General features: G+C 42.7%; 2 protein-coding genes across 7 annotated transcripts; one reads left to right on the forward strand and one right to left on the reverse strand.

Annotated features, from left to right (window-relative positions):
* Positions 1–1,722: 1,722 nt before the first annotated feature.
* Positions 1,723–6,895, forward strand: C3H6orf120 (chromosome 3 C6orf120 homolog). 2 transcript variants are annotated; one of them, XM_076334042.1, is made up of 2 exons: positions 1,723–1,821; positions 3,558–6,895. In XM_076334042.1, the coding sequence occupies exon 2, from the start codon at positions 3,602–3,604 to the stop codon at positions 4,157–4,159; it is 558 nt and encodes a 185-aa protein (XP_076190157.1). In that variant the 5' UTR covers positions 1,723–1,821; positions 3,558–3,601; the 3' UTR covers positions 4,160–6,895. The 2 variants fall into 2 exon arrangements, with proteins under 2 accessions (XP_076190157.1, XP_076190158.1); XM_076334043.1 differs by lacking the exon at positions 1,723–1,821 and adding an exon at positions 2,010–2,111.
* On the reverse strand, positions 5,477–24,143 carry PHF10 (PHD finger protein 10). 5 transcript variants are annotated; one of them, XM_076334041.1, is made up of 12 exons: positions 23,538–23,642; positions 20,619–20,725; positions 19,918–20,048; positions 19,027–19,104; positions 18,323–18,456; positions 18,059–18,208; positions 16,742–16,851; positions 15,047–15,200; positions 12,447–12,602; positions 7,542–7,650; positions 7,071–7,259; positions 5,477–5,562 (listed from the first exon to the last, which is right to left on the reverse strand). In XM_076334041.1, exons 1-12 carry the CDS (start codon positions 23,604–23,606, stop codon positions 5,477–5,479), a joined length of 1,473 nt encoding a protein of 490 aa, XP_076190156.1. In that variant the 5' UTR covers positions 23,607–23,642. The 5 variants fall into 5 exon arrangements, with proteins under 5 accessions (XP_076190156.1, XP_076190155.1, XP_076190152.1 ...); XM_076334040.1 differs by having other exon boundaries at positions 19,027–19,110; XM_076334037.1 differs by lacking the exon at positions 12,447–12,602 and having other exon boundaries at positions 19,027–19,110; positions 23,538–24,143.
* Positions 24,144–25,255: the final 1,112 nt, after the last annotated feature.

Here is a 25,255-nt window from a genome sequence, read left to right on the forward strand (position 1 = left end):
ACAGAACATTGGCTCATTCTGTTGATACAGGACCCTCGCGGTACCTACACAGAGTCTCTTGAATCTCTCAGTACACAATAACACTCCATGCAGAATTTTTTTCAATTTCAATCCTTCAGTCTTGCTTACAATTTTAAAGAGCTCAGTCAAGTTAACTGTGTTGAAATCAATGGGTATTCAAAAGCGATGATTTTTTTCTCTCTTCACAGTGTTTTTCTGTTCTGTTCTGTGACCTTAGGTGAAGTTTCTGCTGATAGCCACATAAACTGTCACTAATTGTTGAAGGGCAACCTATCCTCCAGTAAGTGTATTACATCCAATTTCAGTGCAGTTAAATTAGATTTCTCTAATTTTAGGATTTCATTGTGAAAAATGCTTAGCATGTTGTAGAAAAATCTACATATTCAGCCACTCAGTGTCTCACCATCCTCCTGGAATGTGTCGTCCTTTACTTGGAATTTACAACTAAGCAAATCTTTCTTTACTGGACTTACAAGCGTCTGGTGCCCTGAAGCCGTGCTCCCCCCACACCCCCAAGCACATCCCCTCTGACAACACAGCAAAGCCTTCCCCTTCCCCGGCCATAGTCCAGGTAGCTCCTGAAGGCCAGGGTGACCACTGCCCCGACAGGACACGGCAACCAGCGCAGGCCTGGCCTGCTCCCAGGCAAAGCTCCCACCCACCCACCGCAGCAGACCCCAGGCTGCAACACTCTGACCCTCACAAGCAGTCCCCCTTCCCGTGGGGACCCCGCCCCTGGCGTGCCCTGAAGCAAGAGCATGAACCCCGCCACTCCTAACTGCCCGGGGGCAGGGCCACCGCATGCAACGGCCGCAATCGCCGCCCTCCCAGCACACCCAGACCGAGCAGAGGCGCCTGCTCACGCAGTGCAAGGTCCCCCCGCTTTTGGCCATTAATAGCATACCCCCCGAACTCCGCCACAGCCCGCCGGGCCGGGGGGCGGGGGGGGCACAGCCGCAGCCATCCGCCGGGCCGGGGGACGGCCTGTCCTGCGGAGCGGGTCCCCTCCGACAGCACGGCAAACGCCCCCATCGCGGCGGGCGGGGCGGGTGGCCCGGCCCTCCCGGTGCCCAGGGCTCCCCAGAAACGCCCCCAGGCGGGGGACGCGCAGGTCCCAGGCCCGGAGCCCCGCCGGGCGCTGCCGCGGGCAGCCGGAGCCCCGGCGGGGAGGCGCGGCCCGGCCGCCGCAGCGCCCGCCGCGGGGCGGGGTGTGTGTGTGGAGTGTGCCGCGTTGCCGTGACGACGGCCCCGCCCCCGCCGCCCGCTCTCGCGATAGCAGGGGGCGCGGCTGGCGGCCCGCGCGCCGCCACGCCCCGGGGATGAGGGACGGGCAGGGGCGGGGCGGCGGCGGGGGGGCAGCTCGGCCGTAGCGGTGGTGAGTGGCGCGCGCCGCTCTCGGCTGCGAGGGGGGCGGCGCGGAGGCCTCCCCCCTTCACACCCCCACCCCCCGCCGCCGCCGCTCCTGGCAGCCGCCCGCCGTCAGCTGCTGGGCCGGGCTTGGCGGGGCGCCGCCGGTGCGGCTCCCGGGGCGTGCAGGCGGAGCGGCGAGGCGGGAGGGGCGGCGCGGTGCTCTGCCCTGCCGGCCGGCCGGCTCCTCAGGGGCGGCCTTCGCGCCCGCCCGCCTCCCCTCGGCCGCCGCGCTGCCCCGGGGCCCGCCCGGGCCCGCCTCAGCCCGCCCTGGGGAGGGGCTTGCCCGCGGCGCCCCGGCCGCGCTGCGCTGCCGCACGTCCGCGAAGCCTGCTGCTCTGCCTCGCCTCGGCCGTGGCCTCGCCGTTGCCGGAGCCCCGTGGCAGGTCGGAGGTGAGCCGTGTCCCGGCCCTCGGTCGGCGGGGTGACGCCGGAACCGCTGCCGCGCCCGTCGGGGCCGCCTGCTGTGCCGCCGGCGGGGCCCGGGGCCGGCGGAAGCGGGCGGCGGAGTCGCTCCGCGTCCCTCGGAGCCGGCCGTTGCTTCCAGGGTCTGTCGCGCCCGCGGGGCGGGCGGGAGTTAGCGGGGGCGGGCAGAGGCGCTCGTGGCTCTGTCCAAGGTCTCCCGAAGTGGCCTCTCCGTCCGAGTGCTGTTCCCGCGCCAGAACGCTTTCGTTTGTCCCTAGGTAACTTAATTTTCTGCTCAGATGTGGGTGTTTTCCTGTTACTCCGCTCGGAAATTTCATCACCGCTTCGATTTAAAAGTGGTAGAGTCAGTTCCCCGATACAGGGAGACAAAAGGCAGAAGACCATTTTTTGTTGCTGTTGCTGTTGAGGGGGTTTTGTCAGTCTGGCAGGTTCTGCAAATGCTGTGCTTCCTTCTTTTGTGCTGTCTTTGCAGAATCGTGGCCTTGCACAGTATAGAGGCCTCTGGGGCAGAAAACTTGGAACTACAGAAATATTTGTACGTTTTTTTCCCTGGACCTGTTTAACTGTAAAATCTATAAGGTTTAAGTGACGTCTCAGTGGAGGTAATGCAGTTTGTTTTGATGCTAGCAGGGTACAAAACAACTTAGTGGTAGCTTTCATGTCTAAGATAATTGTAGTGTCCTTATGGAAGGAATGAGAGGATGAAAATCATCTGAAACATGCAAGCGTGTATCCTTGTGGCTCCTATACTTGACTGCGATTTGCATGTCAAATCCAGTCAGCTGTATGCTTTGGAAGCCTTCAGCAAGGTTCAGAGCTTGCTTCTTTGCACACACACAAACTTAGTGCAACTGCTCAAAGGACTGGAGTGCTGCAGGCACACTCGGGCCGCCTGGCTGGGAGCGCGCGACAAGGAGGGAAAGGGTATAAGAGCCTTAATCTTGTAGCAGTCCTTTCCATCTTCCCCTTGCCCCGGTAACTTCAGCCTTCTGTTTTGTAAGAAGTGCTGTAAAGAGCTGAGCATTTGTATGGTAAGTAAATCTTTAGGAAAGTAAATGCTTTTTTTTTCCAGGGAAAGCATGCCAAGTTTAGTCCTAGAAACAATCTACACAGCAGAATCATAAATTAATGTATTATCTCACTAGGTAACTTCTTTTTATTTCTAACTCCGTTCCCAGTGCAAGTCAGAATGCATACCGCTTCATGCGTACATCCAGATTTGCACCTTTACTGTCTTCTGAAGTTAAGCTGAGAGGATGGAAGAACAAATAGGATGCCCTAAATACCCGATACAAAGTTAAGCTTCTTCAAGCATGCAAAAGCCACCTTCTTTTAACTGTTTTTTTAAACTGAGGCTAAAATCATTACTGGGTTTCATCTCTTCTGGCTATCTGTCAAATTTGGCATGTATGCAGGTAGAATGAAACTAAAGTCTCTGTGTAAGTTCTGGATGAAAGAACACCCGCTTGATTAATTTCTGTTTAACTTCTTTAAGAAATTTGCCATTTTAATGATACAGAGCTCTGAATCTTAGCAGTGGTTTTCATTACTATTGAAAAAGAAGTTAATGAACATACTTAATTGAAGTTGCTTAACTTTGTACGGACTAGAGCAGACTTCTAAAAATTTTCAAATTAAAAAAAAAGCAGTTCCTTCTAGGAATGGAATATGCTAAAATCTGAATTATGTTTTGTATTCACAAGGTAGTGCACAGGACGCAGGAAGAGTCTGAACATAACTTAAGACCATGGCAGCACGCTGGAGAAGAATCCTGATAATATTTGTGGCAGCTCAAGTACTATTTGTGGTAAATACCTTTGAGGAAGAGGATGTACCCAAAGAATGGATTCTTCTTCATGTTGTTCAAGGTCAGATTGGAGCAGGAAACTACAGCTACTTGAGACTGAATCACGAGGGAAAGATAGTACTTCAGATGCGGAGTTTAAAAGGTGATGCGGACTTGTACGTATCTGACATGACACTTCACCCCAGCTTTGACGAGTATGAGTTACAGTCTGTAACTTGTGGCCAAGATGTTGTCCACGTACCCGCACACTTCCGCCGCCCGGTGGGAATAGGGATTTACGGTCATCCCTCTCACCTGGAGAGCGAGTTTGAAATGAAAGTGTACTACGATCGAACAGTTGTACAGTATCCGTTTGGCGAGGCTTCTTACAACCCCGAGGAGATGGAGGCAAACCAGAAATACTCACAGTCCACAGAAGATGAATCTCAGGATGAGGAATCCGTTTTCTGGACTATACTTATTGGAATCTTGAAATTAATACTTGAAATTCTTTTTTAAATTGATACACACTGGACTAAATCACACTTCAGCCTGTGAAATTGAACACGAACGACTTGCTGTAATATTTAATACTCTTTGTTATGTTTCCTGAAGAGGTATTCAGGTTACTTTTCTTAAACCAGAAAGGAAGTGGGGGGGAAAAAGCCATATTTAATTTTATATTGTCAATCCTCCCCCTATGTAAAATGAGCAGCAAGCACAGTATTTGCAGTGTTCTTCAGAGATCAGGGTTTAAAAACGGATGTACAGTTGGGATCTTGTTAAATTCACTTTAAACAGGTGCTTAGGAAAATCAATTCAATATTTTCTATCGGTGTTTTATAAAGAAAAGTAAAATAACAAACTGCTGCACTTCAGTGCCCCCTCTCAATTTAAGAGCATATTTAAAAAGAAAATCTACTCCTTTTCTGAGCAAGTATCTCCAGTAAAACTAATCAGCAACGGCTTTCGAGTGTATTCAAGTTGAGGAGCCGAGGGTGAAGGAAGGAAAAACCAGTCAATCACCTAAGGGGAGAGATGATCTATATTTTGACTGCTTGTGCTCTACATCAAGACAGCCATCTGTCAAGCAAAGGTCTGTCTAGTCACTCATCACCTCTGCACATCCATGACCTGAATCGAGTGCATGTTACTGCAGGGAGAGTAAGCCTTCAGCTGTTGTTACTTGTCAATACGACATTTTCATTCCTCGTTAAAAGCAGCGCAGCGTATAGTATCATGAACTTGAGAGGCGTTTTTACACCTCCCTTTATAGCTTTTTGTGATTGATTTTTTTTTTTTAGTACACCTTTATGAATAAGTCATTAGCTTGCGAAGAAAATTTTTGCTGAAAAGAATTTGCGGTACATTGTAAGAAGGTCAGGTCATGCCCGCTCTTCCTTGAAAGTTAGTTTTTCCAGGAGTATTTTTTGCTTTGGTTGAGTCTTTCAAAATAACCAGTTGCTATGCAAATAGTGTATATTTAAATTGCTCTGTAACTTTCTTTTCACAGAGCTTACCGATGAGTGCGCTGAAATAAACAAGTACGTTACTATAATTTTATACAAATGGTGCATGTACAATTTAAATTCCATTACCGAAAGCCTTCTCAAATTTTTAAGTGGGAATTTGGCTTGTCTATCTAGACATCTGACAGGACGTGATTAGTCACTTGTATCACAAAAAAAATCATTATATAGCCAAAATTTAAAGTTTATTTGGTAAAAAGAAAAAAAAAAGTGGTATTGTTCCTCTTAAGAGTGGTTGGTTAAATAGCACCAAAGTGTCACTTTAATTTGTGCAGTTAAGTTTTGGACAGCAAGTTTTTGGGGTTTTTTAGCCCTCCTTGCTGTTTTTTCCCCTTCTTCCTCCTCTTCTGGGTACGGGAGGGTCTTTCTGACAACAATCACAAATCCAGCGACCTAAGAAAAGAAAGTTATCAATTATTGGGAAACTACTGTTGTTACTCACTCATCTAGTTACACACCTTTAAAGCACCATTCTAATAGGTGCTCATCTATTTGCGGTACTTCCTTTAATATAAACAACCAATCCTTTTCTTTAAAATGTAAGCGTCTTTTCTAAAAGGTATCGAAAGCAGCATACGCAATTCACCCTCCATTGCGGTCTCATGACACGTAACAGCTGGCTACGCTAATCTTCACGGACCTCGAGAAGCGCCAGCAGTGCTAAGGAGGTGGTTGTTAGGAAAGAACTTGACGAACTATGTTTGAGTTTGCGAGTTACATTTTCATGTGAACGACCACAGTTTAAGGTTACGGGCAGTTACTCGGAGCAGAAATGAGTGGCAGTTGGGGAATGTTGCTCTTCTGCCACAGGTACGGGGTCCCATTCCCCAGACCAGTGTTAGTTACTCCAGTGCAGTCAGACAGCAGCAGATTAAACTGCTGGCAGGGGTTCGTCACCAGACCTTGTACTAAAACTCATTTACTGAGGGAACAATAAAGGGTTTTATAAAGCAGAAGCGTTTAACTGTTTATACTACAACAGCTGGAATCGTAAAGGCTGCTTTGGTAATTTTATAGTTTTGAGACATATAATCTATTTTGTTTAGATTCTGTCCTTAGGTCAGCCTGAAACTTAAATCAGCCACAGAACCTGTACTGAAGTGACAGCTAGTGCCAGTGCTTCCCAAAATGGCAGTGTACAGTATATTTGAAGTACTGTAGTTACAGGGAATACTGTCACTGCAGAACTTGCAGCCGCTGAATCCTTACTCATGAACTAACTTACCATGGATTTAGTGCTGCATGAAAAGCAACAGTGCTACCAGTTATTTGTATGTCTGGAGGTTGCTTTACACTGCCTTGCGCTGGCCAGGTGATATGAGTGACCAGGTAATTTAAAGGTACAGGCTGCCTGACATCTAGGTACTTCACTTCCAGCTTTGATGTTTAAGAAAAAAATGGGGAGGAAGGAGTTTAAAAAGGCGTTTACAAATATTAAATTGAGCGTACTTTTTAATATAGAAACTGAAATAATAGCACAAACACTTTATTAATGTGAAAGCTATACTCCAGCAATATGCAGCAATACAGCCTCTTTACCGGTTTCTTTCATGAAAAGAGGTAATTATTCTCAGTATTCTGTGGATATGGAAAAAAACCCCAACCAACCAACCAACCACCTAGTTCTGAGCGAGTCTGTTCAGATTCTATTGTAAAAGCCAATTATATTTCCTATACAGGAATTGCCAGGTTAAACTGTGCACAACCAAATATACAGAAATAAAGCTTATTAAAAAAATTGGGTGCTACAGTCTCAATGCTTTCCTACAGTATTGCTTACTCCTACCCGTCACACTTGCTTTCAACTATTATTTCAAAAGCAATGCATATATTGATTCTGACAGAGAAAGCCCAGGACTCAGAGGAGGGGAGAAGGGAACAATTAACTCTTACTTTATTACCTGAAGGGATAGCATCAAGCCCCACACAAAAAGTGTGATAACCACGGTCACATACGTCACAGAACATCATTTCTTCTTCATGGTGAGGCTGCCCGCATATAATGCATGTTTTACACTCCATACATTGCCAAGGATAAGTCTTAATCATAGCAACAAGCTCCGGGGTCATATCAAGGCAAGAAGGGTGGCCTAGATTAAAACCAATATCATTACTCATGTCTGAAATGAAATTTAAAATTAGTTAGACTGTTTGCTTTTACAGAAGCTGAAGCTTAGCTCACCTCCTGCTGAGATCCCACAGTGCACTGAATGTGCTAGTACCCCTAACATTAAGCAGAGATGGAGTCTTAACGAAGGACAGAAAAGGCAACTCAACCGTTGGTACGCAAGCGTAGTACACGAGGTATCTCCACAAAAAGATCTGTCAAACACACTCCCTCAGGAATCCGCTTAGTGTATGCAGATACTCACCACTGTTGTCACACTGGGAGCAATGTATAAGAGCTTCAGCTTTTCCTTTCTTGTTGGACTCCTTACCCTTCAGACAAATTCCACATATAGCATTTGGAATGACCTTTGGCTGGAAGGGTAGAAGAGGGCTATAAATTCATTCCAGAAGAATTTACAGGTTTAAAAGGAAATGTCACGTATCTCCTTAACTCTTAAAATTAATGAGCTACCTGTTATGATGTGTGAACCTTAAAACACATGACAGTAACTGACAAGCAGCGGCATTGAAAAAAATCGTAGATTAACTACGTAAAATTTTGCATTTGGCAGACATGGTGAGTTATATGTAAATCAAATTGGAGCAAAAGCATGTACTCGCTTCTTCCTGTGAATTCCTCAGCTAACATTCCCCTCAATGTTAAATTAAATGCGACACGGCATTAAAAATTTCAGTATTTTTTTCCAATGTAGAATATTTCTTTATGAATTGCCATGCAGATTTCCTGTTTATGGAAGAAATGAAATACAATTTTCTATGAGCATGACATTGGTTCCTAAATACAGAAAATTAATTACATAAGCAATGAACCTGATTTTTGTATCTTTAGTTTCAAAACGCCTGGTTAGCTATGCTGTACACGGCTATCTGTTCTACCATTCTTTCTTGTATCCAGTCATAATCGCTGTAAGAAATACACACCCTCGCATTTAACTGCAGTCTTACGTTCATCACCTTTCTAAGTGATCACCTGGAGTGCATTTGGGTCCATGAGATCCATTTAAAAGGCAAGAGAGAAACAGCAGGCTGTTACAACGGGTAACATTTGTGTGCGTATTCTGTGCCCCAACCCAAGAGGTACACCAACGGAGCTTTATCCCGATGAGAACCAAGGAAGAAGTAAGGCATTACGGATCTCAGAAACATTTCAGTAGTTACACTGATGAGCTTTGACCTCTGCGTAATGAAATGAGTGAGAAACGCGGTTTAAAATCAACATAGTACTCACTGATGTTAAATCGACTAGTGCCAGAGTTTAAAAAAAAAAAATGGTGCTGCAAAGATGCAGCTAGTAGAGGGAGTTCAAGGCATATCCTGTTTTCTAAGGAACTGAACGGCTTGTCAGTAAGCAAGAAGCGTCCCAGTCAACTACCAACCACGTGGGGAGAAGAATGAAGTTTAATTTTAAAATAAATAAAAGTGAAAACAGAACTACAGATACATATATATATATATAAACCCCCCCCCCGAGATTTCTTGCAGTACAACTTGTCTTTAAGTGTGTCTATTTCCCCAGCCGTTTTTTTCTAGCACCTAGCAAGGTAATTAATATCTTGACTTGTTTTTAAGTAGTCAGGACGCATTGCTTTAAGTTTTCTGAAGTTTTCAATCTGCTTTTTAAGTTAAAACATGGCTACAGTCTGCTTCAAATTGTCTGGTCTAGAGAGTTTTATTTAAGAAAACAAAACACCATACCAGATGTTTATAGGCAACTTCCTTCAAAAGATGACAGAGGCATTCATACAGACTTTTTTTTGCTTATTTATTTTAAAAAAAGCAGAGTCAACCTGTTTTATACATAAATATAATAAAACAATAAAAGAAGTCTAACATTCACAAACGTCTCTACAAAATAATAAATATAATGGGAGCAAAACCACACATAAACTCTTTTACTGTCAACTATTCTATGTGTCCTACATGTATACCTTTATACCCTGCTCCTCCCAACAAAAGTGGCACATGCTTAAACCTCGTCAGTGTTGCAGCATTTACCCTTCCGTTGTTTAGGCTACATTCTAATTTTTTTTTATTGTGTCTTTGTCTATTTCTACGTAAACCAAGCCTTTCTAGAATAGCAAGTGCACTTTTCTAATCAGACTTCTAGTTCGTTATGGATTTGTGTTTTACTGCCTTTAACGTACAGCAGCATACTCCCTTGTACTCCAGCGAAACTAAAGTGAGCTGCTTTTCGGTCACTGTACCTGTGTTAGGGTATGTGCAGTTAACACTCTGATACACATAATTCTAAAGTTAGACACTGATATAGATGCATTTATTAACAATGCTTCCATCTATTCTTACTTCACTAAATTGTGTTTATTAGAAATTGTGCATGTTTGGGGGGGTGAGAATCACAGCCTATTAATAATAAAGTTCCAACAGTATGGAAGTATTTTTACAAAAATGGAAAAAAAAAAAAGCAAGACTATTCACATTTCAAATCGGTTCAAGTTCTACCACCACAAATGCCTTTTAGAAACACTATGAAAAAAGTCTATCAAATCCAAATGGGAAGTCTCAATATCCCATCTGATTAGATTAAATTTTGCTTTCTACGTCCTCATCTTATTGGGATGAGGAAGGGAGAGAAAATGAATGCAGGGTCAATATGATGACTGCCTGCTCTGTAAGTTTTCATTTCCACGCTGCTGTGCGGCAGCTCTCGAAGTAGGCATTCCAACTACACCATTTTTATAAGGTCCTATTCTGAATGCAAAGCGTTCCATTTTCATATATAGTGACCCGAAACAGAAGTGTTGTAAAATATAGTTTCTCAATACATTTCAGTTTTATGTGCAAAAAATCTCCTGTACTTTTAACAGTACCCTGTGTGTGCAATTGTAGTAGCCAGTCCTGCAGCAACAAAGACTCGCTACTTGTAACATGACAATGTAAAACACACGCTAACCGTTCTTTGTTAAAGAACTGACAATAAAAATGGCTCCATATAAAATACATTATTTCTTTTACTCAAGAATAACTCAGCGGAAATGTGTGAATCCTGTAATACTCATCATGTGGCTATAACTATACATTTGCATGTTGATGCAATAGCAATTATCCTTCAATTTTAACTGCATGTAACCAAAAGATTACTGTCCTACAAAAATAGTCAAATATTAGAGAACAATACAGAACAAAAGTATCACAAAGATTTAGAATTCACAGGGACAACATTTTAAATCAGTTAAGCCTTCAGCTCAAAGTGCCTTAACATTTAGGCACATATGGTGTATCATTATCTGGTGTTTTTATAGACTAACAAACGAGAATCTGTCTGTCTTACCAGTTAAAACAGCTCATGTAATTGGGTTTACTGAAAGCGTTTAAACGTTCCCACAAACAAGAAAGCCAATCCTCTCACCCTCCCAACACAACATCACCACTTTTGACTTGTCAACAGCCTGATGGCTGATGCAGGCAGGGTACGCTAACATTGCAAAGATGTGGCACTGTACGTTTACAGTAATACCTTGTTACTAACGCAGTCAGTGATTTTGAACCAGTAATTGCTACGGGAATCCATTTTCAGAGTGCAATTGCTGTAGACTACCATTATTCTTCTACAGTTAGAAGTTCCGAACTTCGCAAGAAGTTCTGCTCCATCAGCCCTCTCTCTGCATTCGTAAGACCGTTAAATAGACTGGACTAATCAATCACTCCGGCATCTCACAGCTAAGTGAAATTTCTGTAAACCAGTGGCACACAATCTCTAACGTCAAGTTAAACAAAGCTAAAAAAAAAATTTCAAGCTCCATCTTTGGATTTCGTGTTTATGGGAATACTGGTATGCATTCTGTGTCTACAACAATTTGCAATGTTACATATAAAAAAATATACATATGGTACCACAGTCTAAATCTCCATAGTTTGCATATTTCTTAGTAAGTTCCTGAAAAGAGAAAACGCAGCTGGAGCTTGCTATCTGTTACAAACTTGTACAGATACTGTATGTAGAGAAAATTTATCAAAGCTGTTCAATTCTTGCTGGAAATTAGCTTCTTAACGTAAGTTAAAGTTTATTTACTGTTAACTTGGTAAATACAGATAGTAAAAATTTATGAATATAAAATGCAAGCCATCAACAGCTCACTTTTGCTGAGACAGTTTCTCAATATGTACGATCTTGTCACTGACAACAATGTTCCTTCTTCCATAACCTCTCTTAACAAGCATTCCCCGTTGCTAAATACTAAACCCTACCTTAACGTAGTGTTCTCCCTCTTTATGGGTCTATTCCTGCTCCCATGTAAGTCAGTGGAAAATTCTCATTCCTTTCAGTGGAACAGGACTAGGCAATAATGTGCTTTAAAAGTGTTACATTATATTCAGACCCTCTCTTAGTATGCAGAATAACAACACCACATAAATAATGCATGTCAAACCCCATTTCTTCTGGAAAGCATTTTTATCTTATTTTTATCTTAATTTTTGAAATTACTATAGAGTAATACTGATGATTTGGGTCTTAGGTTTGGCAATCACTGCTTGCCAGCTGAAATGTCTTAACATCCTCACCAAGTTTTCAGGTTGGATAAAAGCATATTGTCCGCAAACGTTTCTACATAGTATAAACTACATAAAAAGCTGTTTCCCGTATACTGTTAAAGTGGTTACATAGTGTTGCCTATACAACTGTAGTAAGCTTCTTGCCTTCCATCCTATACATCGTAACATCTCAGGATGAAAGACTGTATTTAAAATGAACGTCGTAACAATATGTTCAGCCACATAGCTGCACTTTACAGCACTGATCTCTTGGTATGCTGCCATACTAAATAGTAGAAAAAAAAAAAATGGATACTGAATGCTAGTTTTGAACTGGCAAGTAATTCTGACTGCTCTGTTAAGGCAGACAGAAAGATGTAGAGTTCCAATGATAAATCCACAATGGATTTTTCTGATGTTGCTGCCTGGGAATCTGAGAAGTTAACAGAAACAGAGGCCACTGTATAGCTAGGGTAAAGGAAAGCCCCACATGAAATAAAAGCAAAAAGGAAGTAAGGAAGCAAACAGATGGAGCACACAACAGGAGAGCAGCTAGTGAAGTACAGCGAGCAGAAGTTCCATATTATTGAAAAAACAAATATTTCAGGGAGAGGCTGGTCAGTAAAGAAGTTCAGTCAGGGGCTTTTTTCTTCTACCTTGTACCCAGGAACTGATTTGGATAATACAGAACGTTTGGAACCATCTTTTCTTGGAGTAGCACTTTTGTCTCTTGTTTTTTGTCTTCCCTGAAAAGAATCCTCCTGGTTGTCTGTGGCGCAATCACCTTCAGATACATTGCCAGACGAATTGTCCTATAATAAAAATACCATAGCTATATTTTTTATTTTTTGGATAGACAGACAAGTCTTTCCTACGCCCCTTAGAGCCAGCTAAGGTAAGAGAAGGATACATCTTTCCTTCTGCAAAAGCATGGGGTGCATCACAATCTAGACCACCTTTGCTCATAACCTTCATTACCTATTATTTCTCATGCTACGAGACTGGCATCAGCAATAGCAGTCATGTTTTCCAGGTTGGTTTTGATACCAGAACGGGGAGCACAACAGTGTAATTCTTTGAACCGTTTTCCTTTAAAAGTCAGCAAGAAATCCACTATATGCAAGATGTTGTTTACAAAGTAAAGGGCCAGCAAAAAATTAAAGGTGCCCTTGCCATGCATTTAAAGTGTACTACCAAATAGCACTGCCTTGAATTAAACATGTGAAGGTTTTTTCTGCCACCCTCATCTACTATTTTCACCAGGAGCAATCTAAATATTTCATTTGGATTGCAGCAGAAGAATGCCATCAAAGGCAAAACACATTTCAATATTTAACACAGAACCAAACAACAGAATTTATGCTGCAGTTAAAGCATTTTTTTTTTGAGGAATGAGGAGGCAAGAAAGAGGGGAAGAGATTCAAAGAGGGTGAGAGGTCAGTGTAAGCACAATTAAGAGCAGCAGCACAAGATTTTTCTCAGAAAAGTGTTAATATAGGCCTCCAAAAAGCTCTAGAAGAAAGCAATACAATTAATCACATTTATTACAATAAAAACCAAAAGGCCAAATAACAGCGGTGCCCTACAGTAAAAGGCACTCTGTACAAACATAATAGTAATCAGCCTATGCCCCAGAGCCTACAATCAAAACAGACAAAACAGACACAGTGCAAAGGGAGGAGTATAACACAAAAGCAAAGCAAACCACGTGGCAACAAAAAATGGTATGTGTCACTGTTATTTTAGGGGAAGGGTTATTTAGGACAGGCCCATTAAAACACTACAGAACAGGAAAATTACTACCTGACTCCAACAACGGGGAGGGTGAAAAAGGAAAAAGCATAAAGCATTATCGTAGGACTCACCAGGGAGATCTGACGAATAGTAGGTAGCCCAAAACTCAGGAAGAGGCCTGACAGCTGCCCACCTTAGCGCTCAACAGATAGCTTTTTCCGAACAATATGCCCCAATGACTAGCAAAGAACCCCTGCTCCCATAGCCAAACCCACTTCACAGGAATCTCATTTTAAGTTTTCCCTACACTTTTCCAACACAAGGACATTTTCCCTTCTGCATTCTGTCACCAAAAAGACTTCTGAACTTCTGTGAAAGGATAGTCTGCTCGGTCCAGTTACTTTTCTTTACCGTTAAGGGGAATGGAAGTCAGTGGAAAAGGGAACTGGGAAGAAATGGTTAAAGACCAACTGTAAAAAAGCTTGAGTGTGATTAAACCAAAATTTTGAGTTGATATTTAGCACGCTAAGTTTATAGGATTTCTTTTTCTCCAAAAAATGCAAGCAGAAAGGGTGTATTAACAGCCATCTCTTCCTTGTTATCCTACAAGCTGACCCATTCCTTTCTTCTTCAGTTATGAGTAGTTTATGAATATTCAAACAAAATAAATGTTTATATGGCAAAATTTAGCATTATATATACCCACCATGTAACATGTTCGTCAATTGAACTAGAAACTGTTAAATGCACCTGTGATTTTACATTCTGTTTCTCCTAAAATTAGGGTTAAACTTCTGGAAAGTGGTTGTCACCAACGCTCTACCTACACCAATATACCAATGGCTCAGTTGTACTCAGGCAGCTCATCTGAAGCTCAGCTGCTCTTGAACACTTACAACACTATCAAGGTAGGCATGTGAAAGTTTCCCTTAACTTCTAGTAACGGTTAATTTTGCATTTGTGTAAATAGAGAGAACATAAACATCTTTTTAAAGATGTATTGTAAAGCAAAAAACCAGTGCTTTTTACCTTCTCTTTAAGTTGGAATAATGTAACTGTTTCCGTATTGAATACTTCCTGTTTCTATGTCATAAGAAGGAAAGGTTCTCAGGCTATCAATACTTTTGCTTTAGTGACAGATTCTGTGGGACTTAAACAGCAAAATATGCTGTGACCTGAACTACAGTGTTCATTCCCCTCAGAAACGCTAGCAACTTCCCCTTGGGGGAAGGGGGCATAATGAAGAGCTGCGGTTGGGAAGATTCTTCAAGATTTCTTTAAAAAGAAGGAAGAAAGGGCCTGGAATTTCAAATATTTGTTTGATTTACTTTAAAAATGGATCAAAACAGAAAGCTGGAGAGCAATGTTATAAAATAAAGAGAAGTACTAAAAAAGGGAGTACACTTTTAGTTTATGATTCTCCTCCATTTTGCAAATGTTAAAGATTCTACTAAGAAACTCCTGAAACTAACAAAAGTGAAAGGAAAGGATTTTTTTGTTGAATACTTTCAATTTGTCTCACCGAATTGCCTTTGGGTTTCCGTTTTTCATCACCTCGCCCTTCCTCTGCATCGTCTGAATCCCCATCGCTGTCTAACGCAGGCAGCTCTGGATCCAAAGGAGGTTCATAAAGAGCTGTGTTTAACGGCAAGTAACGAAGTTCATCTGGAGAGTATCTAAAGTTAATAAATAAATAAATAAAACTAATTCATATGTACTTTATGCATAAATATTAAGTCACACAGCATACAAGGACTTCAATGAGAAAGAGTAAGAAAAGCTCCCTTTTTTCAGAAAGGCACATAAAAACATGCAGTTCTGAAAACATAGGAAACACGCTAATTTCTCCTCCCAAATGTGATACCATCTAGTACTTGTCTTCTTTGTATAGCAGATATTCGTGGAACACAGGAATGCACGTTTGCAATATTCCAAACCTACAGAATCATAAGAGGCCATGGAACCCCTAGAAATTTTTAGCCAATGTACATTACTATGCCCAACAGACTATACACTTTGTTTATAAACGCACGCATGCACAACAATTCTAACCCGGGGCGCACAAACAGCTAGGGTCCAAAGCAAAGTCAAGAATATAGCTATATACCCGAGTTCCTTGATTATTGAAGGAGAACAAAAATACATACAAAATATAATTTCAGAAGAATGTGAAGATCTAATCACATTGCTTATAGCCAGATACAGCTTAACATGTGTAATCCACTTTTTTTTTTTAACCTTAAATACTAAGAGAAAAGTTAAAGTCCTCTTACTATTAAGGACAAGCATTGTAAGGAGTAGGATATTATTTTCATGCATATTTTAAAAGGTTGTGTCCTTCATTAAGAAGGATAAGCAGTTTCACTTGCGGCTTATAAGTGCAAAATAAACAAGACATCTAGTATTTTTAATTCAATTAATTTAATAAAATTAAAGTCCTTCAAGAATGTCCTGTAACATGCAGATTTGGGGTTGACTGTAGGCACACATGCTGGAATGAGCAAGGTAAGGCATCTGCAGAGAAAGAGCTTCTCTAAAGAAAATGGCGCGCGTGTAAGATGAGTACCATCTCTGTTGTACAGATGGTAAGACTTAGGCAACAATTTTCAAATCGGTATGTATTTGTCAAATGGGAGCACGGCACTGGTAAAGTCTTAAATTTGTGTAGACAGTCAAGTACAAATTTTTCATGAAATATAAAGATCCAACTAGCAATACCTTTCTCTCTCACTTACACATCCAGCATTAAACTTAGCCCACGAGACCAATCAAAAAATTTTTTTTTAATTAAAAACTTTCTAAAAAACTTAAAAAGGGACAGTAAGACTGTCACACGGAAAACAGGTGATCACAAGCCAGCATTATAACATTTTGATACAGCAACATTAATCTTAGCACGCGTGCAGAGGCAGATGATAAGTAAACACATGAGGGTGGCAGGAGTGAAATCAATGTCTCCGTTTACCATAGCAAATATCTGAGCAGGCCAAATCTCAGGCACGGCCATATATCAGCAGAGACAGTACTCTTGCAGCCAGTAGTGTTTTGTTGACAAAAGCTGACCGTCACACTATGCATCTATTAGACTAGCAAGTGTCTCAAGCACAAAATTAATGCAAAACCTTACAGTAAATACACTGAAATGTTTTCCATCTGCTAGACGTACAGCAAATACATCAGTGCAACAGAATTGGCAGTTAGGATGCTTTTAAAATACCTTTTGTAGTACTCCTGGAACTGGCCGGGTATGAGAGCCACTGGATAAGGACTAACCTTTGTTCTCTCTGTAGGCAAGATTTTGTATTTTCCTTGAGGCACCTGGATAATCTGTATTGTTTAATACAAAACAATGATGTTTTTGTTTCACATACAAACTTTTGAGCCTTCCTCGCCATCTACCCCCCCCAAATATTTTTTAACCAGCCATTTTTATTGAGTTGGAACAGCTACCTGAGTTCTGCCATGGGAAATCCAATTCATTAAAAAGGTAAGAGATCCCACTCACAAAATAGTATTACGGATTAAGTCCAATCACTAAGTATCTAGTGAACTGAACGAACACTAGGTAAGACTACCTCTAACAGTATATTATGTAAAATAATTTAAAAATTAAAATCTAACAATTGAAACAGTAAACATTAACTTTTGTGACTGGCATCTTTAGCATGAATTATCATTGTTGGTCCATATTGGTAGACAGTAGCAAGAACACGTCCATCTAATCCTGAAACCAGACTGTACTATAAAAAATCCTATTAATGATATGAATATATGGAAAGGAGAAGCTTACACAGAAGCCTTCTTTCCCTTAGAAAGAAATAAAACTAATTATCCACTGTCTTGTCTCTAACATGGGTCAATACCACAAAAATGTAAACTTTCCATAATAGACCGCCATGTAATAATTTGCATAGAGAAAATTTTTGCTTTACTGTCTTTACACAACCAGAACAGTCCTGCTTCAAAATGCCAGCTATTTTTTAATTTTTTTTTTTTTTTTTAAATCAGGCACAGAAGCACAAAGTACATCTAATACAAAAATAATATGACACCTAACAAAAACAAGGGCATAACACTGACAGGCAGCACTCTTAAAGGATGAATAGTTTACTTTTTTACTCCAGGTATTGTTCAGGCAAAGTTTTGGAGGTGTTCCAAAAAAGAATTAGCCATTTATACGAATAGATACAATAGCAACAGAAGCTTCTTAGTAACCTAAACGTGTCTCTCAGTTTTATCCTACTACCAGCAGATTAAAGACACGACAACAAAGTAACACTGAATTTTTTTAAAGCTTCCTGAGACAAATATTTTCAAGTTAAAAAAAAAAAGTTTTCACATTAAAATATTTGAGATTATTATTTTTAGCAGTATTACCCATTTAATAGCAAAACTGTTTAAGTCCCTACATGACTAAAACAAGACTAATCAAAACCCTTGGTAATAAAATAGTTAAAATGGCACCAAAACCAACTTTACTAAAACAAGCAAGGAGCTACCTATTGACATTGATAAGAAATTTAAATCTGCCTACATGTGTCTGTAAATCAAAATAGGCTCTTCTTTCTTCCATCCGCTCTCGGTTTAAGTTGCTGTTGAATTCTGCAGCTTTCTTGGCAGCTTTTTTAATATATTCTGGAACTTTACTGGCTTCTACTTTCTGTGTGTTCTGCTGCTGCATTTGCTGGAATAAAAACAATTTTATTAATTCACATACATTTCACTGTCAGTTTGAGAACAGCCTTTTCTTACACTACGCGCGTTACAGATCTGGTTCACTTATATGCTAGTTACTTACAGAGTACTCCTTATAATGATCTGTTATTCGCTGACGTTCTTTCTCTTGCAGTATAACAGAATACTCAGCATGTTTGGCAGGGTATTCTTTAATCATAAGATCAATTACTTCATCACTACGCAAAGCTGTTAGACCTAAAATAGATAAAAGCAATAATGATGCTATCTGGCAAAACTAACTGTAGGTTATTTATATCCCACAAAGATCAACTCAAGTTTTTGAGCAGCTAAAGACATCAATCTGCTGTGCACAATGCTTCTCTCTCTCTCAAGTAGGAATGAACTTGTGCTGTTTAGCTTTCAAGGCTGATTAGGAGTTTGCTTCTACCCAAGGAGGCAAGGCTCATTTCTTTTTTTACTTACAGCTACAGACCCCTTCACATTGACTCATCATTGACTGATGTACTTTTTAATTTGAAAAATTATGGTGTTCTTTTTTCTAGAAGGAGAAAAAGGTTCTAAAAGTTAATTTACAACATAGAGTGGATTTTGCTAAGTAATGAGACTAGAGCCAAAATTTATTTTTTTATAATAAATCTGGAATGCTGATACCTCATGGCCAATTTACACAAATAAACCAGTTTTCACTTCAGAATTTACATTTTCAGTTGAGTGATTCAATTCTTCTCTACCAAACTGAATCACATTTTCAGTGTGTCGTATTTTTAATGCTGTAAAAAGGAATCTAACAATTTGTTTTCTTACCTAGTGTGCACTGAGTCTCTGTGATAACATTTAGTTCTCTGAGGTAGAGTTTCTCCTTGTGAGATAGATCTCGTCTTTCTAAATCTCCAAAAGAAAACAAAAAACAGCAATAAAAACGTGCGCAGTTACTCAAACTCCCCCATAAACAGTGTCAAAGTATTTTGACAATTTTATTTCCAGGCAATGAGAGTCTGTATTATACTACTATTCCTACAAACATGATAATTTTATAAATTAATTTTAAATTTAATACACACTGTAGGGACATGGTCATTTTTTCCGAGTACCCTGCCTGTAGTTCTGATTTACAGAAATACTGAAGAAACCTGACACATGAGCTTGGATGCAGAAAACAACTATCAAGCACTGAAGGTACTTTTTTTTTTTTCTTTCTTTTAATATGCCTTTTAAAAATAAATTCCATGACAGAAGAACCAGATTTGACAATTCTGAATAATGAAGGCTCAAATCCTAGAACTTCCCCAATTCATTTTTAAAAATTATTCCACAGTGTGGAAATGTTGTCACAATTCAGGAAACAAAATATAGAGATATAGCTATATAGTAAGAAATCACCAATAAAATACCTAAAAATAAAATTGAGGGCAGTTTTCAAAAAGTACTTGCTGATCTAACCCCCAAATCAGACTTGTTTACATATTTTCAATGGCAATACCAAAAAGTCTTAAATTACTTTGAAAACCATAGGATACATGTTCAATATGCCAGTAACAAAAAAAAAAAAAAAATCACAACATACATAATTCAGATCTGCTTTTGCCAGGGTCTTTTTTTAACCAGTTGGCTCATGCTACAGTCAGAGAGACACAGATTACATCCAGACTGTAGGAAGACCAAGATTTTTAGAAGAAAAACTTTAAAAATAAATACCTGGATATTTTCTTTTAAAGGAAGTCACACCCAAATATTCACTGACTTGCTCCTGAAGCATATAGTATTCTCCTGTTTCATCTGGTGGCCACTTGTATTCTATCAAGTTTTCAGCAGGAAAATAGCTGTATCTAAGCATAAGAACAATGTTAGAACAAATAAAATAATCCTTAAGAGGGATACTTACATTTTTAGAAATTCAGTAATTCCTATTTATATGTCAATGAACAACATCTATGAAGTTGGACAAGCCCTTTAGAACACTGCATTCTGTTAACCCATTTCAAAGTCACCTTGTTACACCCCACTTCACATACATTTCTCCAAACCAGCACTCATCAATACGCTGAGGGACAGAACATGAAGAAAGGGATATCCATGATAGCAGATAGGACACCGGGAAAAGCAGGTACTACGAGTGTCAAAATTCACTCAAAAAAATACGTAATATTTTAAAAACATGTAAGCTGTGCTTCTGGATTGTAAATTAGATGCAGCACATTTTGTGTCATTTTAAAATAAAATGTCTTAAAATATGCTGGGAGAAAAAAAGACAGCTAGCTACTCATAGGACATTGCCTCCATTCAGAAAGATATATGAAGAATATACAAGCAAAGAAAGAAGGGCTCATACTTAAGCATATCGAACAATGCAATAAGACTAGCAATAAAAAAGTGGGAACTGTAAAAAATAATATTACCCAAGGTCCTGACTAGAAGTTTCACAGCTCCGAGAACTGTCCCCTGAGCCCATACGTCGTCTTTTGGATGGCTGGCTGCCATCATTGGAATTTTCTTCTGTGTCATCCTGAAACGAAAAAGAAGATAAATATTAAAAAAAAATTAAGAGTATTCAGCAGATAATGTAAAAAATCAAAAAATATTGCAAGGCAATCCACAGTTTAATACACCTGAACTACTGAGCTATTTAATAACACTCTTTACAAACAACTCATAGGACAGTTTATGTAGCAAATTATTCTTTGCTATCAACTAGCTGCGTGACACATAGTGGCACAGAAGGAGAATTGGGTAGTTTCTCACCTGTTGCGTAGGTGGAGCACTGAATAGACAGAGCTGTGGCTCTGACCACCAAGTTCATCGTTCTTGATGTAAACTACCAATGGGATCAGCACGGCCAGACAGCTGTAGACCCAGCAAACTTCCCTCAGCAGTGACAGTCAGGGACAAGACTAATTCACTTAATCAGGCTAGCTCTCAAAAGCGACAGCAAGGGCAGAGCAAAAGCACCAAGCCCTTGCTGAGAGCTGATGCTTATAAAATCAAGGGAAATATTACCAAAAGCAATACAGGAGTTTATGGGCATACAGTTAAAATAAAAGAAATGGTATACAGTTTACAAAAAGATAAGATTACAGCAAGTAGCAAAGACTTGTCTTTTGTGGGGAAAAAAAAAAAAAGAGAAAAACTGAAGCTGTATTGCAACAGATACAGAAGACAAATTTCATCTTCAGAACAAGCTATTACAAGGGAACATTCAGAAGTTAACTTACAGGTGTCACTATTCAGATTTCATGAGATCTATATAAAGAAAAGGAATAAACGGTGAAGAAAAAAAAAAAAAAAGAGTTCCGTAAAATCTAGCAGACCAATGATTCCATCGGTCTTCTTGTGCTTTTCACTGCTTTGCTGTCTAATAACACTAACTCTTACCCACTACTCATCATCCACAACTCTCAAAGCGTTTAGTGATCACCCTTGCACGATTACAATTGAGAAAAGAAAGGTAGAAGCGTTCAAGTGAATTACCTATTGCCACCAGTAGTAGAGGCAAGAACAAGATAGCTCTTCAAGTAACTGAAACTCTAAAGTGGAGTAGTATGAAAGAATCACATTTCATAACTTTTGTGAAAAGTTTAAGAAAGAAGAATTAAGCTGTCAGAAATAAATGGATCAAGCCCACAATTATACTTGCGTATTAAATAATTACAAGAACAATTATTAGGTCTACCTTAGCTAATGTCTCTCATTCTAGTACGTTTTACGTATCACATCACTTGAAATATCATTAAAAAAAGATTCCAGCAAATGAGAATACATTACTTTTGTTATGTAACATTTCACAGTACTATAATCAAGACAGGCCACAGGGAAAAACCATTTGCCTCCTGTATTTTTGGTTTATTTCTCGTTTTTCACAATTCTTTACATTTTTTCTCTTTCTTGTGGAGTAGTAAGAGTATCTTTCATACAATAAGAACAAAAACTTAAAAGCAAAATTTAATTAAACTGTGCTTTCTTAACGCAGCTATACTTAAAGAATCAGGTAAGGAGCATCTCCACTACTACTATTAATAGTACTATTTCCTACTATTGCTGAGAATACCCTGTACATACTTAGTTAGACAAACCAAGTAGCAGTCCCCAATCAAAACAGTATCACACTAGAGTATTTTGTGACACGGCTGTCTCATCAGCAGTGCATCCCTACTTCCCACACAGACCATTAATGCACTCCAAACATTTTCAACTACTAGACAAAAACATGAACAGGGCCAAAGCCATGCTTTGCTATACCAAAGCTACCACGAGACTTCAAAACATTTTTAAAAGATAGATCTCAACCTGACAGTTAAGAGGAAGTGCCTTGCATCAGTTTCTCCTTTTGCTTTGAAATTTTATTTTATTAAATCTGGTATTGTTAAAAAATACAAGTACCCACACCTCAGGAGAGATGAACATCCTCTATTTCTATCTTTGCTTTCTTATTTGCTGAAAACTTCAGCAAATTCAGTCACACAGGCTCACAGACTAAAACACTCCAGGAAATGAAACAGTTTGTTGCAGAGGACTTTGCAGAAAAAGTGACGACGTTTGCATTGCAATCTAAGACACACTGTAGTTCAACCACTGTTACTGTACCGAAAATAATAATCAGGGACAGTCTTGTGGCTTTCTGTACACGGAAAGTCAAACATTGCCAAAAAAAGCCCCTTCTTCCCTTGAAAATGCATGTTTCTGTAAAATACCTGTTAGTCCTTACGAAACAAGGTTACATTACAAATTCCTGGTACGTCTATCAATTATAAGATCTATGTAACGATCTTTTATTATGTAACTGGAAAGCCTGAACTACCAAGATGTCTTTCAAAAAGTAACTGCCCATCTACACCCCAGCGCAGGTGCAGAAACGGCAGCAAGTACCTGGTGCCACAGCCCAAGCGGTGCCTGGGAAGAGCGGGTACAATTTAGCAGGCCTAGGCAGAAGAGCCTGCGACTAGACCCAAACTTTGCCGGCTGCGACGCTGGGGCGCTGCCGCGGTACGGAATGAGCTGCCGCGCCGCACCCGGGAAGGCGCGTAAGGACTTTTAGGAAGGAGGACGGCCCCCGGGCACCCAGCGGGGCCTCGCCCCCCCAGTCCCGGACCCGCACCCGAAGTTCGGCCCGGGGCGGGGCAGGGCGCCAACCCCCGGCCAAGAGGCCGCCCGCCGCCGCCGCCCGGCTCCCCGGGAGGCGTGAGGCGAGGCGAGGCCGGGCCGGGGCGGGGGGGGACACGGCGCCCACGCGGGAGGGGCCGGGCGAGGCCTCCCGCCGAGGCGGCTGTTGCGCCGCAGCCCCGGGCCGCCGCGCTGGGCCCGCGGCCGCCGCCCGCTCTCACCTTCAAGGACTGGGCGCCGGGCGTGGCCGGGTCGCTGTCGCAGAGGCGCGGGGACAGGACGGCCGCCATGACCGCCGCGGGGGCCGCCGCCGCCGGCTGGGCGAGGAGAAGCGCCGCCGCCGCGCGACCCGGCCTCGCGCCGCGCCCGGCTCCGCCCCCCCTCCCCCTGCGGGGGGTGGCAACGGCCCCTACCGGCCAGCTCGCGCACGAGCGCGGCGGCTCGCGCAGCTCCTGCTCCGCCCCCCTCCGGGCAGCCCGCGGCGACCCCGGCCCGCGCCGCCGGACCGGCACCCGGCCCGCCCCGCCGCCGCGCGGGCCCAACGCCGGGGCCCCGCCGCCGCGCCCTCCTCCTCCTCCTCCTGCTGCCGCCGCCGCCGCCGCTCGGGCGGCCGCGCGGCCCGGCCGCGAGCGCGGAGCCGAGCCGCCGCGGTAGCGCTTGGGCAGCAGCGCGGGGCGGAGGGGCAGCATCCCCCCGCGGTGGTTCGCGCCGAGCGCCGCCGCCGCTGACCGGCGCGGGAGCTGGCACCCAGCAGGGCTGGGCTGCTCCGCCGCCAGGCTCCCGTCTCCGGGAACGTCAGCCGGGGACGAGCTACGTTTGTGAACCATCAGCCCCCGCAGGAGGGGTGTACGGGGGGCGGGGGGCGCACTCGGAGGAGCCGGCACGAGCGCGCTCGCCCCTGCGAGGAGGGCGCTTGAAGCCGGCCCCGCCGCTGCGCGGAAGCGCCGAGCCAGCTGCGCGCCGGGCGGCGCCGCGGGACCGCGTCCCGCTCCCGCCGTGGCGGCCGGGCGAAGGCGGAGCGCGGCCCTCCCCGGCAGAAAAGACCCTCGTCCCGCCGGCGGCGCGCGCGCCCGCTCGCACGCGCGCGGCCGGGCTCCGTGGCCGCGCACGGCCCCCGCTCCGGCGAACAAAGCGCAAAGCCGCTCCCCGGCGGGAGCCCCGGCCGCCGCCCCCAGGGGCTCGCCTCGCTGCGGCGATGCACCCACCCGCCCCCTGGACCGCTCCCCGCCCCTCGGGCTTCGCCCGTACGCGGCTCCAAACGCGCTCCGACCCCCGACCCGAGGAGGCCAAGGGGCGTCCAGAAGCAGCACCACCCGCGTCTGTGTTCACACGCGTTTGTTTTCAGCTCTTAACAATACAACTGACATGGAAAAGGCATCAGCGCTCGCTTTCCACACACGGCCGTTCCAAAAGCAGAAGCCTACGCGCTTCACAGATCTGCCAGAGGCTTATTTTTTTCAAAATATAATCATTGCTGTCCTTGCCAATTACGGACCGCTTATCAACAGCCTCGTTCCTGACCCCATCGCCCTCCCGCCGCTGCCGTCAGAAGCCACTCGACTGAAATGATCAAACTCGCCCAATTCAGTACTTGGCCACCAGCCTGAACGCAGCTGATATTTAACGCGAGTTCAAGGCCCAGGGAAGCTAATGACTGAACTCACACTTCATTCAAGGCAAACGACTGGAAATCTGCACAGATTTCCAAGCGTGCAAAACACGCTCAGAAGTCAAACCCTCCCAGCCAGGTTTCTACGCAGACTGGCGTTTTATCAAAGATACAACTAGAAAAAACTGAACGCTGCCTTTTCTTACAAAGAGCAGGCTTTTAAGAATACCAATACCTGCAACTTATTGTAAACATTTGTTAACAACTCTAGGCACGCAACAGACAAGCAACGTTCAAAATTTTGCAAAGTTTGGCCTTACACCAGCTGCT

Source organism: Aptenodytes patagonicus, chromosome 3, assembly GCF_965638725.1.
Source record: "Aptenodytes patagonicus chromosome 3, bAptPat1.pri.cur, whole genome shotgun sequence".
Taxonomy (NCBI): Eukaryota; Metazoa; Chordata; class Aves; order Sphenisciformes; family Spheniscidae; genus Aptenodytes; species Aptenodytes patagonicus.

Excerpts from the sequence above, each read along its gene's own strand:
- C3H6orf120 (XM_076334042.1), top strand. The coding sequence starts at position 3,602 with ATGGCAGCACGCTGGAGAAGAATCCTGATAATATTTGTGGCAGCTCAA.
- PHF10 (XM_076334037.1), bottom strand. The coding sequence starts at position 24,143 with ATGGTTCACAAACGTAGCTCGTCCCCGGCTGACGTTCCCGGAGACGGG. Across the intron at positions 16,852-18,058 it reads ATTTTGATTTACAGACACAT|ATTATCCAGGTGCCTCAAGG; the intron begins GTAGGCAGATTT and ends TAAACAATACAG. Across the intron at positions 15,201-16,741 it reads TTCCAGGAGTACTACAAAAG|ATACTCTCCAGATGAACTTC; the intron begins GTATTTTAAAAG and ends TATTAACTTTAG.